Raw genomic sequence first — 18,664 nt, 5'->3', positions numbered from 1 at the left:
GTGACACCCACGTCGCGGGTATGGTGCTGACAAACCTAGAAACAAAATCGGTGCGAACCTCCAAAGAAAAAGAAGAGAGTCTGCAACAACCGGAAATACAAGTTCCAAACATTACACGAATAAGTGTACTGTTGCCATGACAGAAGATGTTCGAGAAAGACAATGTCCTGGCCTGCCGGAGTCATCAATGTCGTGGTGACATATATGAAAAAGGACACGTTTGCACCTGATATATGGGCAATTTAGTCCAAGAGGCTACCATCAAAAACAGTATTTTGTTCTTCTCCGGGGGCCCATCAAACTTAGAATTTGATAAACGGGGACGTAACACAGCTGATTTCCATACAAAATATTTTATTTGAAAATATACCACTGTTACCTTTACCATACAATTTTAAAGAAAACTGTAATGAAAAAAGCAAATCTATACCAAATACAGTCACTAATGCTACCACTCCCTGCAGTTATCGCCATAGTCTTCTTCGCAGCCACGTGGCCACTAGGTGCTTCGTTTTCAACAACATCTCCAATACGATTCCCTCCTGTATCACCCTTCTCCCCTCCTGTATCACCCTCCTCCCCTCCTGTATCACCCTCCTCCCCTCCTGTATCACCCTCCTCCCCTTTACTCCTATTATCTATAACGATGTTGTCGCTTTCGCCACTGTCGTAACTGTCGTCATGGTTGTTGTTGACGCCTGAATCTGTGCCTGAATCTGTGCCTGAATCTGTGCCTGAATCTGTGCCTGAATCTGTGCGTACCCGTTTGGGAAGATCGTTGACGTCCGACCTGTCAGTGGAGGTGTGAGGTCGTCGTGTTGTTGTGAGGACATTGTTGCCGCGTGTTGAGGTGGTCTTGGCAACCGTTGTCGTTTGCGTTGGAGTGGTTGTTGCCGTAGTGGTAGTAGCAGGGGTAGGTGTTGTCGTCGTCGTTAGTGTGGTTGTTGCCGTAGTGGTAGTAGCAGGGGTAGGTGTTGTCGTCGTCGTTGGTGTCGTTGTTGCCGTAGTGGTAGTAGCAGGGGTAGGTGTTGTCGTCGTCGTTGAAGTTGAGGTCGTTGTAGGGGGCGTTGGTGCTGTCGGCGGGACAGTGTTGTCATCAAAGTATCTAGCAACTGTTTTTACAATTGACCTAAGTAGTGGAAATTTTCCCTTTTTGCAAAAAGTTCCTTTGAAGTCATCCAAGTCAAGGGACCACAGCATCACGCCGCCCACGTTCTTCTGAATCATCCATTCGGTCTGTAAATATTGCAAAGTATTTCAGTGAGATACGCTACGGAAGTCAGTTGTTGGGTTAAACGTGTATCAACTATACCACAGTGTGTCAGTAAAATGCACCGAAAATGGACACGACATATTTTCTACTTTGTTGAAACCAGCAAGCACAATGATACTGACAGGCCAAGGTTCATAATCGAGGGAACCTGTGTGTCATTCGAAGCTACGACCAGCAGTAGTATAGCAAAGGACCCGTTGGGAGGATTCCTGTTGAGAATAGATTCCTAGCGCTCTATGCGTGTAGTACGCGGCGACTTTTGTCCCCGCCACTTGAAATAGAATAACGAAATTTCGCAAATAACTGACGAAGGTACGTGAAAACAAGCCATTCTGCAGGTAAGAAACATTGCTTACAGTAATGACAAATTTTGCAAAGTGCGCTTTTCAAGAAATATTTATTTTTCTCACGAAATATGTCATGATTGAGTTTGGGATCACCAGGTCACAATCCGGTGATTGGCAGTCGGGTGACTATATTTAGGCTATAGGTAGCAGCGTGTGCAGCGTATGTACTTTACCAGCACGAGGTGTTCTCACCTTGCCTAACTCTATTGTTCTAATCTAAAAATCACCAAACCATGCATTCGGCATATTTGCAATGAACATGAATGGCAATAACACGCATAAATAGCCTGTTGCTAGTTTGACATCACTCTCTCAATCATCATTTCAATCAAAATATTTTACTACTACTACTACCACTACTACTACTACTACTACTACTACTACTACTCACCAGGTGACTATAGCAAGAACAGACTAGTACAGACTATAATCCAGTCTAATCCTAATCCGTTACTAAAACAACATTAAGACTTTGGCAATGTGAGAACAAACCGGCCACGTTCACTTCTAAAAATAACCGCTCGCGGTCACCTGATTGCCGATTTTAACCCGGATTGTAACCAAGAGATCCAAAGATGTCGTTTATCGTTAGCAAAATTCTTGATAAGCCCCTTTACAATGTCTGTCATCACTGTAAAAATATTTTTTATCGGCGGAATGGCTTGTTTTCACTCTTATGTATTAGCACACATGCAGGTAACTCATTTAACTCGATTAAGCGTTACGTAATTGAGATACGATGACATGCATCAACGAAGTCAGCAACCACCCGGTCCAGTTACGACAATGGTGAAGGGCGAAACGGGATTCCAATCTACGATCATATGTTTTGTGAGAGAGAAAAAATTCGAAATGAATAGACCTCAATAATTTAATTTATCTCCAACTGAATAAACACATCCACGGACGATACAAGCATTTTCAGGCGAATTAGGAAGACCTGTAAAGTGAAACTGATTGTACGACTGATGTATTCATTATGAGATGCTGCCCAGTAAAGGGACATAGTACGTCTTTAAAACGAGGCCCGGGGATGAGGTATTGAAGCACAGTAAACAAGGCCGGATTGGCTTGCCTGTCAGATACTAGTAAGTGACCAACATGGTCACCAGTCACGGTCAAGTTCTTTATTTGTTAAAAGAAGATTCGAAGTTCAGTTCTCAGCTCGGTTTAAGAAGGGCGTGTACGGCTCCATGGGAAAAAGCGAGGTATGATATGTACCCATGGAAACCACTTGATCTGCATAATTTTAGAAATCCAACTTTCATAACGATATTTCAGAAATCAGATGTGTCCATATTAATGTGAGTAAAATTTATTTTTTAAATCTCAATATTTGCATGTTTTGGATTAATTGTAAACAGAATCAAATGTATATTTAACAGAATCAAAAGGCTGGTTTTAGAGTTATACGGAAAGCTAATTTGTACATGAGCGAATGCTTGATCCAAGCTGATTCTCAAGGAGATGTATAAGTACAATAACTTGGTGTTAATCTTATCATATTGGCCAACAAGTATCGTTGTCATGCCCTGACCTTAACACAGTTGAATTCATATTTACCGACAATACTCTGTTAATTCAGAGGGAACTTACTTATGTTAGCATTAAAAGGACTAAGCTTATTATCTGAGGGTTAAAACACATTAATTTTGTGTAAATAATGAATAATGCAGATTATGCTTCGTAATTGTGGGTTTGCTCACTTTTGACGCTTTGATGTCAGTTATCCTATGCATTTGTGAAATTTATTTGTGTACATTTGATACACTCTAGGAGAATCAGCTATGAGTTCCTTGGGCTTGGTGGCTGTCATCATTCACATGTAACATCGGAACAGGGTGTGTTGTTAACCGTCCAGTATTTACCAACAGTTTAATTCGCGGGTATTCCTGGCGAGCTACAGTGATGTAACAGATAGTCGATAAGCCGTCTCGTCCTTTGTGAAGTCATGCGAAGTCAAACCCGTGTCTCCTCACTAATACAATAATCTCCCACAATAGACGTTTGTGAAATATTTTAGTGACAGTACCCACCGTTTTGTAGCTACCGATTCGTGAAACGATGAACACCGCGTCGAAATTACAAGTTTTGCATAACTATTTGTAGTCCAGGCAGAGAAAGTGCGATAATATCGTGAAAAGAGTAGGAGGTAAATACTCGCCTTGACGGCAACACTTTTCTCGTCATCATATCCGACCCAGGTGTCGTTGTTGTAGACGTATGGCACTTTCTGAATGTCGTCCCAGGCGTAGCTAGCTTCTCCCTTATCGAGCATCTCACACACCTAAATTGAAAAGAGGGGACATTTTAGGTATTTGTGAAAATTTACTTGGCTTCACCAGAAACCTAAAACTTGAAACTATTCGAGTTACTGTCTGGTGTTATATATTATCTTCAAAGAATAGACGACGGAATATCAAAGTTTAATTCTACATTGTTATGTTTTGTTTTCAATAGCGATACCAGGTATTCGCGAAAAGGTGAGCGTAGCCTGCCACACCGTTGGCACCCTTAACATGCAAGACCAAACATGTATAGAAAGATCGATGTACAATCCGAGAGATCGTGGTGTGGACATGATAGCTCAATTATTGTAACGGCGCGACACGGCTGTTGTGAGACACAATAACTAATGAATTATTACTGATGTAACAGACAGATACCTATCACACGTTACCTCATAGAACGCCAGCTGCCCCTCCATCATTCTGTAGTGGCCTGGTTTTCCCGGTCCCAACACCTCGGCTCCGACACCATGACTCGACGCTTCGGCCAGTGTATACGAAGCTCCATAGCCGGCTATTCCAACAACTATCTTCTCAGGCGGGGCTCCTCGTTTGATCCAGGTGTCAACAGCCCATTCCTATAATGTGTCAATAAACATTACTGTACTGAATGACATAGACTGCTGAGTATAATATATTTCACTGCTTACAAATACACAGTTTTGTGTAGTTGGCTACTTCTTGGTATTTGTTTCAAAGAACAGTAACTGATAGTCAACTATTCTATAACTCCACATAGAGAACATTACCTGATACTGAAGCATTCTTTAACTACGAACAGAAGACATTAGCTAACACTGACTCAAGAATCTGTAAATACGAACAGAAAACATTATCTGATACTCAAGCATTCTGTAACTACAAATATAAGATGGATACGCGATAAATATAAATCGCAAATAACAATGAAGAACGAAGCGTGGTTTATTTCACAATAAAACATTGATCTATCATGACGCCATTTCTTGAGATTCGAATATGCGCTTACAACTTGAAGACGTCAAATATTGGAGGACGTTATTTTGGAGAGGGAAGTGTTTAGTGAGCTATTCCCCATACATGTACCTGGGCCAGCAGATAAACGCAGTGGCCGAACGATCACATCCAAAATTCGTGATTCTATTTAGGGAGTCCTCATTATTAAAATTTGGGTAAATATTTTTAAAGCTTGTAAATTTTATCAACATCCTTAAGAGGCTGTACATGATGTTGGTATCTCATATGAGAAATAATAGAATCGTGGTCGTTTATTTTTAAAATAAAGACATTAACCGATAGTCAAGCGTTCTGTAGCTACAAAATTAACTGATACTCTTAACAATGCCCATGAACAGAATGGAAAGATATGTTCAATCTTGAAACATTTTATAATATCTTTTGTTATCGTTTCCGATTTCAGTTATGTGGAAGTGCGTTCCGTTACGAAGTGTTTATGAAACCTACATGCCACTCTTTCGGACTACCGTTCTTGAAGATATATTACAAATCATATATTGAGAAATAGTTAGACAACAGCACCCCAACATGAACAAAGTGTTGAGAAACAAGACATGTGGTTCACGTTGCGCCACGTTAGAATTTCTTTTAGATCTGTGCGGTTTTTAGATCTTCATGAGAAATTATACATACCAACAACTTAATCAATTCATGAATTTAGTTTTTTCCTATTCATTGTCTCGCATGTGAAAATAGTCATCGGAATGTAATTAGGTTATATAACTTGCCCGCATCTATCCCCCTTTCGTTTCTAATCAGTTATGAACTAGCTCTAATTGATGGGTCTTGGATGAAATCACCACATTAAGTGTGGGTAACTTTGGTTTAACATCACCACGAACAGTAGCTTATTTATATCACGGCGTGCCAGCTTGATGGGGTAGGAAGGCCCAAAGCGATGCGGGTCATAGACGTTTACCACTTTTGGCGATACTCACGAGGGTGGCTATGGTATCGACACACCTAGAAACATAACCAGGGCGAGTTTGGATTCGAACCAAACATAATAGGTTTCTGACACACCTAAAGGGCGCAACTCTACACAACGAACTTACCACATTAAGGTCGGGATAGAACTGCAAGTCCTCTTTCCGTGAGTAGAGCGGGGCGTTGAAGCCACAGAAGTCGTTCCAGGCACCATGGAAGTCATACGCCATTATGTTGATGAAGTCAACAAGTCTGTACAAAATGTTTACGTTTACTCTTGATGTACATGGACCTTGTTTATCCAGAACGTTCCATTTTCTGGACGTTGTTACAGTAAATTTGGCCAACTACAATAATCGTCGAACCAATGAAGAAATCAAAGTGTCTGAAGTATCGCAACATTATAGTTATTGTACCGCGTGTCAGATTAATGTAGAACGATAGCCCAAAGTCATACAGGTCTTGAGCGTTTAACATCGTGATATCCCCTCCACCCAAAGGTTCGCGAACACTATCACTAACACCAACAATACCCACAGGGAAATGATCTTTGCAAAGCTGTGTTGTTTGACTTTAAGTTTGGAGGCAGGTGGCATTTTATGGCGTTAATATTTCTGACATGTGCCATATTAACTAATCGATTACCCCACAGTATTGTCCTTGTAAAGAGGTTGTATAATTATGTAGACAAGAGATCAGAAATGGGTCATGGAGTGTCCGAAGCCGTCAGACAGGGATGAAGAAAAGATCACGTCTCGACTTTTTCAGGTAGGTAGGTAGATTGTCCGAGAATTACAACTTGGAAGTATTCCTAAATAAATACGATTCGAGTTTTAGGAAGACATATAATTGCACACTATTTAAATGGTGGCAAAACTAGAACACGACAACGTTCATCAGTTTGTTTCATAAGGCACATAGTGCAGAGACGGGGATTTATAGCGACACTGACCTCGAAACCTTGTCAACCTCATAACCATCAGAAATTAGGACCTCGCTGGCAGGGGCGGCCATTGACAGCAGCAACCTCTTTCTGCCTGTCACCTCTGCCTCTTTTTCGAAGACAGTCCGGAGTTCCTTTCAGAAACCATAGAAACAAAGCATGGTTGAATTCATACTCTCAGCCACATCTATGCAAACATTTGTGAAATCTAGTTTCAATTTCCATAACAGATGCATGTTTAACCCTGTGTCAAACCTAAATATAGAGAGATATTCCAATCTCTTTTCTTGGTTCTATGGACACATAGATTGCTCATTCAGCTATAAGTTTAATTTAGCGTGTTATTGGTAACCTATCAATCTTACACAGAAGGCTTTACACTTCAGAAGTAGATATATGCGTGTTTGTAAGATATCGCTGCTGAGTAGAATTTGATCATGAACTGAGCCTTACCACTGAATTTTAGCCTATTTATCATAATAGTTGACAGCGAATTCTAATCTACCAATATCTCATCTACTAATCCAATATCTCATCATAAACTGACATCGTCATTCTGATGCTTAAGACAGCTCCCTCCAGAAACAATAGGGCCATAGCGATGGATGTCGTTATGTGTTAACGAGAACAACAGGCTGTTGGTTTTGATAGGTTGGGATAATTTGGAGACAAATCACTGATGCTAAGTAAACCTACCAATAACAGCATTGTAAAATTAGTTCTAGTTTCGAAGGGATCTCCAGGGTACTCCCAGTCGACGTCCAGCCCATCGAAGCCCCATAGTCTCAGAAACGCCACACAATTATTCGCAAACTTCCGCCTGCTTTCCATTGTCTCAACAACTTTAACGAATCCTGTATTGGCCTGCAAGGAACCCCCGACTGACAGCAAAGTGACCAGGCCAGGATGGTCTTTCTTCAAGTTATTAAACAGTATATAACGTCCCACTGCTCCATTTTCCCCTCCGTCGTCGAGCCTCGTAGGAAGAAGGTCAAGGGATTCTGTGTTGATTTTAGCGAATGCATAAATGAGATGTGAACACAGTCTAGCGTCAATGTCCTCCAGGTTGAAATGGGCCTCCGGGGTGAGAAGGTCTCCGGACCAGTTTGTGAAATAGCATACCCTCTTGAAAGAAGATGCTGAAAGAAAACGATTTGAAATTCATTATGTTTATCTCATAAAATAAGGTTTGGTAATAGTATACAATGATGTATCTACCACTACAGACAACACACAACGGAGTCTTTGATTTTCTTACCCCTTTGTATGCGATCGGAATACAAACGTGCTGTGCGGGGAAGAACTAAGAACTAAAATTCGAAGACTCAAGCGGATGAGTTGGCGGCGCCGCCTTTGAGGTATGCAATCAATATATTAGCCATCCGTTTTAATGTGGAAGAAAAGCCAATAGTGATGCAAATCAGATGTGTTAGTAAAACTATAGAGCACGGACATTGTCCTGCTACCCCTGCCAACAGACGGAGATGAAAATATACTCTAGGTGGCGCGCAAGTATCGTGCATGCAGAACTAGTCATAACTTGAATTAGTTTACCATACCAATACAAAATAATCGTGGTTTCAATCGTGAACGTAAAGGCGGTTTCATAAATGCAGCTAGAAGTTCGCGTGTTCTATTGTAACAGAAACCATGTTTCATCTAAAATACATGTTTCTTCAAACAACGCCAAGTCATCTGGCAAAACGTATTGTTAAAGAGTTGGTAAAAATAACAATTCGTTTTTGTCCTTCTACATACCTGATGTTACCCAGCCCCATAGCAACGAATATGCTAGGCAGAAGAGTAGCCCTGGAGCCAACATGGATACGACAGGAACTGAAAACAAACGAAACATGGTCAAACAATATTTTGTTTCGTATTGAAAACATCTTAATGAAGTTGCATATCGTGCGAGTATCTGTCCTCATTAACCCATTTAACATGGTTTAGAAAACGTATGAAACACCAGTTGCTTAACGTGTATCGTTACTGTCAAAACCGACGAAGCGTATGTATAAAAATCATAAAAAAGCAAAAAAAACCATACGTCACAATCACGGATGACATGCACTCTTATCAAAATTCCTAATTGTCTTCATTGCTATTCCGACTGTTTCGTGTGTTCATATACAACCGGTATGTGCTAGAAATAAAATATATGATTATCTTATTTAATCATTTGACTAGCAATGGAATTCTGTATTTGTTAATCCATCATCAAATTCGTTCCACATAATAATGTATTTGAAGAAGAGCAAAATCGGTCACCTCCCCTCTCCCCAAACCTTTTCAACACTATGACACTCTCTTAGATATTGATATTTTTCTTCCGTTTGAAAACACCATGGAATAAATAATAAACATTTTTTGTAAAGGATGGCAATGTTTTCGGTTCGCATACAGCCATCGACACCGACAACATGCTCAAACATGGCAACAATCTGTTCTTTAACAAGTAAAGAATTCAAGCAAAGACATTGCTGTTGACAGAGGCCTATCACTGGGATGAGATACAAACACTGTCTTTGTTGGTATCAGCAGGAAAGTCAGTTTGACGTCTTGCTTGATCCTGTCTATAATTGATTGTAAATTAGCACAGGTATTTGCAGATGATGGTCTAGGTTATCTCCTGTTACGTCGAAAGATCGTCAAAACCCATTGTAACGGTTCTGGGGGTGGGTATTGGGGTACAGCTTTGGGTAGCGAATTGTGGATCACTCCCAATACCACCAACCACACAGTTTTAATTATTTAATTTTCAAGAATAATTTCACAATTAAGAATTGCACAATAACATTTATTAAATAACAAGAATATAATTATTCTTTTCAGTAATTCATTCAGTTAGGAAGATGTACAATAAATATAAAATACTTGAATGTCAACTCACATATCTCGGCTCGAACCGGCTTTCACTCTCGTATCAGAAAATCTACAACCGATCAAACTGTCAACAAAGTGACGTCATACCGGAAGTAGTCTCTCGCATGAGGATACGGTCGGTGGAACGTGGGGAAATTGCACTCCACCAGTGACAGAAGTTATTTTACTTCGTGTCACGGCTATGTAGTAATATACAATGCATTTAGATGGACTAGATGCACTTTTGTAGCCATACAAGGCTGATTTAAGCCATTATGCTACAAGAAGTAGTTTCGTGGAACAGACTCACGAATATAGGTGACGTCACACGAACTATCACGTTGCCAAATCGAAACAGGTGATTTAGAACGTGTTCACATTTTGTTTTCGCACATTAAACAAACAGTCAGTAAGATCAGTGGTGATATACGTTAATTCATGTAGCAATAACGTATATCTTTACGGTAGTATGCTGTATCACATACAACATATACAATATGATTCATCTCACTGTCTGGTCTACTGACCGAAATGTACAAAAGGCTTGTACATTACAATATTCTCCGTTTTAAAATGTATAACTCGACCGCGAGTTAAACAACAATCTAATGATAGTGGATATATGTCTAATACAACTGATATTACACAATTATATAATATCACGGAATATTCGTCTAATACCTTTCCTATTTGACATAGTGAAACATAATTTTTAGTATATACCTGTTACATACCAGTATACTTATTCATTCACTTACATTTCCACAAGAACATCCATGAATTAAAATACAGAAGAATAAAACATTTTACAAGTCCAATATCACAGTCTGAGAGACTGTCTCACTTCTGCATGCTCAGGATATACGTATCAGCTTGATGTTGCAGGTTCAGCTGTTCCATGAACCTCTGGTCTTCGGCCATGTGAAGAACTGACAGGGCCTCCCTGCCAGAATTGATGAAGATGTCCAGAGCTGGTCGTGACCGCGGGATGTCAGCTGCAGTAGGCCATGAGGGTGTTGTTTTGGCCAGACGTCGATGTAGATGCTCGACTTCCTGCCTGAGCATCTGAATATCCAGTTGGGCCCTGTCATAAGCCACCTCCCACTGCATGGACTGGTCCGCCATCTGGTTGGATCTCGGCTCTGTGGCCGGAACTGCCTCTCCAGTGCTGAACTTATGCTCAGCTTTGGGTATATGGTCTCCAGGTTTCACTGTTGCAGGTACCTGGGTAACCTGTGATCGTATCTTCTTCCCAGTTACGTTCTTCGTTGCGCTCTTCTTTGCTGAGTTAGTTGGAAAAACAAGATTGCCTGGGTCGACAAAGCATCTATTCACCATCACCTTTGTCCGAGCTCTTCTGCAGACCTGCATGGGGTTGGCCGGATTCCCTTTACGTCCGGCGTGCACCACACCATAGTGACGGGTAAGGTCAGCGAACCTGTTATAAACTAATTGGCACTCCCTTACGGGGCAGAAGAATGTAGTCAGGTGCTGAGTATGGCGCATTAACCAGTGCCTGTCAAAAGCCTGTGCATTTACAAACATCTCCTTGTCAGGTCAAGGTCAAGAATATCCTCGTCTGGAACATTGGTAGCCCTGGGAGAATTTATAAGTTTGAATGTTTACATTTCGATATAATTGGCATAGGTGTAAATAAGATATATCCATTTCCTATGTTATTACAACAATAACATGTCATATAAGTCTCGTTAATACTAACGGTTGATCCAACATCTACCATTTGGTAAAATAAGACATTATGTCTCATGCGTTCTAAATTGTCATTCTCTGGAATATCTACCGGAAAGCGTCCAACACGCCCAAATTTTAAATCCAGATAGCATCCAGGATAAATAATCAATAAGAACCAATTAACAGAACATACCATATCTCATCAATGTTTACACCTTGGCATAGGCTATTGTAACTGCATTTGAATTGTTTGTTTTTTTACACAACTAATTCTCATCTCTGAATGTTTCAGGATGGCTCACTGGGAGGTATTCACTCAATCTTTATACTCAGGAGTCCACCATGTTGGTGGGTCATTACCGTTGTACGGTAACAACCGGTCAACATGAACAACCCTGGAGGATCTATTTGGACCATTTTGAATACGATATGTGATGTCATCAATTTGCTTAGTGACAACCCAACCTTTACACCACTTTGAAATGAATTTGTAACTCAGTTTTGAGCCTTTGTGGGGGTTAAACAACCATACTGGCTGTCCGACCTTAAGATGTGATTCCTTGCTCCCCAGGTCATATCGTTTCTTTCGCACTTCGGAATGTCGCATGTCTGAGATTTCTCCGAGCAGACTCAAAAGCATGTTCAAAATGTTGTTTGACCTCGTCAACATAGTCATTTCTCGTCACAGGATTCTCGTTAGGATTTCCTGTGACCAGGTGGTAAGGCATTCCCACTTGCCTACCGAGCACCAACCTGTTTGGTGTATAACCTGTCAACTCATGCTTTGAGCTTTGATAAGCAGCCATTACGAAGGGGAGATGTTTGTCCCAGTACCTTGGTCTCCCTTCAGTATAAATGCTAAGCATGGCTGCTAATGTTCGGTTAAACCGCTCAACCTAGCCATTGGCCTGTGGTCGGAGAGAAGTTGTCCTAGTTTTAAAACTCCCAGCAATTTACATAGTTCCTGGAACAGGTTAGCCTCATACTGTCTACCTTGATCACTATGTATAAGAGCTGGGGTACCATAGCGACAGACCCAATCCTCGACAATCTTCTTTGCCACTGTTTTTGCCTCGATATTTGAAATCGCATAGGCCTCAGTCCACTTAGTGAACGAATCAGTGACAACAAGTATGTACTTGTTGCCACTGGGGGTACGGTCCAGTGGGCCCATGATGTCGGTGGTGAGTCTCTCCATGGGTGAGCCTGTTGTATACTCTTTCATGGGTGCTTTCTGTTTCCTAGGACTCTTCCTGGCAACACACTTGTCACAACTGATGCAGTGCCGACGCACATCAGTTTTCATACCAATCCAGAAGTAAGACTGTTCAAGCTTGGCAAAAGTCTTGGAAACCCCAAGATGGCCTCCCAAAGGTGAGTCATGACATGCTTTGAGGATAATTCACCGCTTGATGGATGGTACAACTATCTGCCAATGCCAATCCTTTCCATCCTGACTCTCCTATCTTCTGTGTAAGATACCCTGCCTTACCGACAGTCGATGAAACTGACCCCACAGCGCTTTGCATGCCTCAGAATATCCTGAAACAGTTTCCCATTCAGGTCGGGTATTTTGATCTCTAGCCTTGTATATTAGGCTGATATTGGGATCTTGAAGCTGCAGGTCGTGAATCTCCTCAGGACTGAAGGAATTTTCCTCAACTCTACCCAATTGGTTTGAGCTGGAACAGGAGGTATCTTTATCCTGTTTGGCAGTTTGTGATCTGGTGATGGCATAACAACTAGGATTCGACTCGACCAACCCTATGCTGCAAGGTCCACTCTCCCTCTTACATTGGGGACAGGGTGCCTGAGGTCTGCGACTTAGTGCATCAGCATTCCAAAGCACTCGGCCTGGCCGGTGTACCTCGGTCAAATCATAGTTGCCTAGCTCTTGTAGCCAGCGAGCCATCTGGTTGACAGGCCTCTAAATTCTTTTTGCCCAGACCACTGCAAAGTTGTCAGTTCTCATAGTGACAGGCCTACCAAAGACATATGGATGCCAATGGCGACATGCAGTTACTACTGCCAGCAATTCTTGACGGGTGACACAGTAATTCTTTTCTGCCAACTTGATTTTGTGACAGGACTGCACCTATACCTTAACCGGATGCATCTGTGTCAACAGTTATCTCACCTTCATGCCTTGGAAACCCGAGAACTGGTGCTGAGGTAAGTGCTTCGTTCAGGCTGATGAAAGCTCGATCAGTCTCCTCAGTCCAAAGAAAATCAACCAATGGACTGGTAAGTTTGGTCAGTGTGGTCTGGCAATTTTAGAGAAATCTTTTATGAATTTCCGATAGTAGTTAGCCAGACCCAAAAACTGTAGTATCTCCTTTCGAGACTTTGGGGTAGGCCAACATCTTACTGCCTCTATTTTCTCTGGCTGGGTGTGAACACCATCAGCCGAAATAACATGGCCTAAGAAATCGACTCTCTCTTTAAAAAGGTGACATTTTTTAGGCTTTAATTTCAGGTCAGCTGAGGTCAGACGGTCGAAAACTGATTGAAGCGAGAACATTGTTTCTTCGAAAGTAGTTCCGAAGACAATGATGTCATCCAGGAAACACAGACACTCATTCCACTGGAGACCTCTAAGCACCATTTCCATAAGTCTCTCGAACACACTTGGGGCGTTACATAGGCCGAAGGGCATGACATTCCACTCAAACAGTCCGTAACGTGTGACAAAGGCTGTTTTCTCTCGATCACGAGGATCCATTTCTACCTGCCAGTATCCTGCTTGCAATCCATTGTGCAGAACATTTTGGCACCACCCAGACTGTCAATACAGTCTGCAATGCGAGGTAGGGGGTAGGAATCTTTCCGAGAAACCTCATTTACGAGCCTAAAATCACAACAATATCTCCAACGGCCATCCTTGCGTTGCACAAGAACTGTCGGGGAAGCCCAAGGACTATTCGAGGGACTGATTACACCTTGCTCTAACATTCGAGCCACTTCTTTCTCCTCCGCCTCTTGCCTCGCCAGCGTCTGACGACGTGGAGCCTGTTTGATAGGTCTCGCATCACCAGTATTGATGCGGTGTTTAACAAGGTTAGTTCGACCAAGATCATCATCATCTTTTGCGAATGTATCTCTGTATGAGTACAGGAGATCTCTCAGCTCATCCTGCTGCTCAGAGCTGAGGTTTGTTTTACTGCGATCAAATAAATCTGTTAAATGATCAGGCACCTTCGAGTTTTTAACATTTACTCGTGATACTTTCTTTATTTGCCTATCTGGTACTACATTGACACACTGACACTGACCAATAATTCTTCCCTTAGCTAACGTGTATTTGGTATGAAGAACATTGATAACCTTAACTGTAGCTGCCTTATTACTATTTGTGACTACTGAATTTCCCATGATTATACCATGTGTGAATAAAATCTCCTTGCAGGGTTCTATCAGAATCGAGGACCGTTCCCGATAAAGTTGAGGCAAGCTCACTTGGATAAAAGATACAGACTGGGGGGGCAAAGAGACATCATCTGCAACGATGACAGTTGTTTCAGCTCTCACAGTTGGTAACCACCTGCCCATCAACCAGATCCTTGACCCAGGGATGTCGATCAGACCCTCCAGTCTATCCAGTACATCTATACCCAGAATGCCATCACAATCATGGGAATTATCAACCTCTGCAACCAGGAATTCCTCCACAGTGGGGTTCATGTAATCACTAATGTGAACAGGTGCTTTGAATATTCCATGTGCTTGGAATAAGCTCCCATTAACAGCCTCCAGAACCATGTCAATTGAGTTGACAGCTACTGAAGATGGCAAGCGCTTGCTTGCGGCTGGGGAAAGTAAGGTCACCTGACTACCTGTGTCAACAAGCAAAGTGAAGTAAATGTTGCCAACCTTAACAGTTGCAGTTATTGACAGTATCCACAATTGTATGTCACCGCGGTACCAACAGCTGCAATTATTGACAGTATCCACAATTGTATGTCACCACAGTACCAACAGTTGCAATGATTGACAGTATCCATTTTTGTACGTCACCGCGGTACCATCAGTTGCAATTATTGACAGTATCCACATGTATATGTCACCATTGTACCAACAGTTGCAGTTATTGACAGTGTCCATTTTTGTATGTCACCGCAACCAACAATTGCAATTATTGACAGTAACCACATTTGTATGTCACTGCGGTACCAACAGCTGCAGGTATTGACAGTATCCACAATTGTATGTCACCGCGGTACCAACAGCTGCAATTATTGACAGTATACACATTTGTATGTCACCGCGGTACCAACAGTTGCAATTATTAACAGTATCCACAAGTGTACACTACACAACAGCTGTACATACTGTACCTATGCCACGGAAATGCTACATTTGTGCATACTGTACTTTTGTCACGGCTTCGCTACAGTTGTACCTGTTGTATCTATGTCACGTCTACACTACAGTTGTACATGCTGTGTATACGTCAAGGCTTCGCCACAGTTGTACCTATTTCACAGCTACGCTACAGTTGTACCTTCTATATCTTTGTCACAGCTACACTACAGTTGTACATGCCGTATCTATGTCACGGCTACGCTACAGTTGCACATGCTGTATCTATGTCACGGCTACACTACAGCTGTACCTGCTGTATCTATGTCACGGCTACACTACAGTTGTACCTGCTGTATCTATGTCACGGCTCCACTACAGTTATACATGCTGTATCTATGTCACGGTTACATACAGCTGTACATGCAGTATCTATGTCAGGGCTACGCTACAGTTGTACATGCTGTATCTATATCAAGGCTACACTACAGCTGTATGTATGTCACGGCTACACTACAGTTGTACATGCTGTATCTATGTCACGGCTACACTACAGCTGTACCTGCTGTATCTATGTCACGGCTACACTACAGTTGTACCTGCTGTATCTATGTCACGGCTACACTACAGTTATACATGCTGTATCTATGTCACGGTTACATACAGCTGTACATGCTGTATCTATGTCACGGCTACGCTACAGTTGTACATGCTGTATCTATATCACGGCTACACTACAGCTGTATGTATGTCACGGCTACACTACAGTTGTACATGCTGTATCTATATCACGGCTACACTACAGCTGTATCTATGTCACGGCTACACTACAGTTGTACATGCTGTATCTATGTCACGGTTACACTACAGCTGTACCTGCTATATCTTTGTCACGGTTACACTACAGTTGTATCTGCTGTATCTATGTCACGGTTACACTACAGCTGTACATGCTGTATCTATGTCACGGCTACACTACAGTTGTACATGCTGTATATACGTCACGGCTTCGCTACATTTGTACCTGCTGTATCTATGTCACATCTTACACTACAGTTGTACATGCTGTATACGTCAAGGCTTCGCCACAGTTGTACCTATTTCACGGCTACGCTCCAGTTGTACCTGCTATATCTTTGTCACGGCTACACTACAGTTGTACATGCTGTACCTATGTCACGGCTACACTACAGTTGTACCTGCTGTGTCTATGTTACGGGTACGCTACAGCTGTACATGCTGCATCAATGTCACGGTTACACTGCATTTGTCCATGCTGTATCTATGTCGCGGCTACAGTACAGCTGTACATGCTGTATCTATGTCACGGTTACAGTTTAGCTGTACCAGCTGTATCTATGTCACGGCTACACTACAGTTGTACATGCTGTATCTATGTCGCGGCTACAGTACAGCTGTACATGCTCTATCTATGTCACGGTTACACTACAGCTGTACATGCTGTATCTATGTCACGGTTACACTACAGTTGTACATGCTGTATCTTTGTCACGGCTACGCTACAGTTGCACATGCTGTATCTATGTCACGGTTACACTACAGCTGTACCTATGTCACAGCTACACTACAGCTGTACCTACTGTATCTATGTCACGGCTACACTACAGTTGCACATGCTGTATCTATGTCACGGCTACACTACAGTTGTACATGCTGTATCTATGTCACGGCTACACTACAGTTGTACATGCCGCATATACGTCACGGCTTCGCTACAGTTGTACCTGCTGTATCTATGTCACATCTTACACTACAGTTGTACATGCTGTGTATACATCAAGGCTTCGCCAAAGCTGTACCTATTTCACGGCTACACTGCATTTGTCCATGCTGTATCTATGTCGCGGCTACAGTACAGCTGTACATGCTGTATCTATGTCACGGTTACAGTTTAGCTGTACCAGCTGTATCTATGTCACGGCTACACTACAGTTGTACATGCTGTATCTATGTCGCGGCTACAGTACAGCTGTACATGCTGTATCTATGTTACGGCTACACTACAGTTGTACATGCTGTATCTATGTCGCAGCTACAGTACAGCTGTACATGCTGTATCTATGTCACGGTTACACTACAGCTGTACATGCTGTATCTATGTCACGGTTACACTACAGTTGTACATGCTGTATCTATGTCACGGCTACGCTACAGTTGCACATGCTGTATCTATGTCACGGTTACACTACAGCTGTACCTATGTCACAGCTACACTACAGCTGTACCTACTGTATCTATGTCACGGCTACACTACAGTTGCACATGCTGTATCTATGTCACGGCTACACTACAGTTGTACATGCTGTATCTATGTCACGGCTACACTACAGTTGTACATGCCGCATATACGTCACGGCTTCGCTACAGTTGTACCTGCTGTATCTATGTCACATCTTACACTACAGTTGTACATGCTGTGTATACATCAAGGCTTCGCCACAGCTGTACCTATTTCACGGCTACACTACAGTTGTACCTGCTGTATCTATGTCAAGGCTACACTACAGTTGTACCTGCTGTATCTATGTCAAGGCTACGCTACAGTTGTACCTGCTGTATCTATGTCAAGGCTACACTACAGTTGTGAATACTGTACCGATGTCACGGCTACACTACAGTTGTACCTGCTGTATCTATGTCAAGGCTACGCTACAGTTGTACCTGCTGTATCTATGTCACGGCTACACTACAGTTGTACCTGCTGTATCTATGTCAAGGCTACACTACAGTTGTACCTGCTGTATCTATGTCAAGGCTACGCTACAGTTGTACCTGCTGTATCTATGTCACGGCTACACTACAGTTGTGAATACTGTACCGATGTCACGGCTACACTACAGTTGTACCTGCTGTATCTATGTCACGGCTACACTACAGTTGTACCTGCTGTATCTATGTCAAGGCTACACTACAGTTGTACCTGCTGTATCTATGTCACGGCTACACTACAGTTGTACCTGCTGTATCTATGTCACGGCTACACTACAGTTGTACCTGCTGTATCTATGTCACGGCT

General features: G+C 42.2%; 1 protein-coding gene and 1 long non-coding RNA gene across 2 annotated transcripts; one reads left to right on the top strand and one right to left on the bottom strand.

The window, feature by feature from the left end:
* Positions 1 to 337: 337 nt before the first annotated feature.
* LOC124132166 (chitotriosidase-1-like) lies at positions 338 to 9,737 on the bottom strand. Its single transcript, XM_046495918.2, has 8 exons — positions 9,665 to 9,737; positions 8,533 to 8,610; positions 7,471 to 7,913; positions 6,784 to 6,908; positions 5,960 to 6,083; positions 4,301 to 4,486; positions 3,785 to 3,907; positions 338 to 1,236 (listed from the first exon to the last, which is right to left on the bottom strand). The coding sequence occupies exons 2-8, from the start codon at positions 8,594 to 8,596 to the stop codon at positions 382 to 384; spliced, it is 1,920 nt and encodes a 639-aa protein (XP_046351874.1). The 5' UTR covers positions 8,597 to 8,610; positions 9,665 to 9,737; the 3' UTR covers positions 338 to 381.
* Positions 9,738 to 9,892: 155 nt separating this feature from the next.
* On the top strand, positions 9,893 to 15,785 carry LOC125372403. Its single transcript, XR_007218110.1, has 3 exons — positions 9,893 to 9,994; positions 12,574 to 12,702; positions 13,805 to 15,785. It is a non-coding gene; the product is annotated as an uncharacterized LOC125372403 (long non-coding RNA).
* The last annotated feature ends 2,879 nt before the right edge of the window (positions 15,786 to 18,664 follow it).

Source organism: Haliotis rufescens, unplaced genomic scaffold (genome assembly GCF_023055435.1).
Source record: "Haliotis rufescens isolate VD_foot unplaced genomic scaffold, xgHalRufe1.0.p SCAF_4, whole genome shotgun sequence".
Lineage (NCBI taxonomy): Eukaryota > Metazoa > Mollusca > Gastropoda > Lepetellida > Haliotidae > Haliotis > Haliotis rufescens.
The sequence above is the reverse complement of the archived record's forward strand: the minus strand, read 5'-3'. Positions and strand labels throughout refer to the sequence as shown.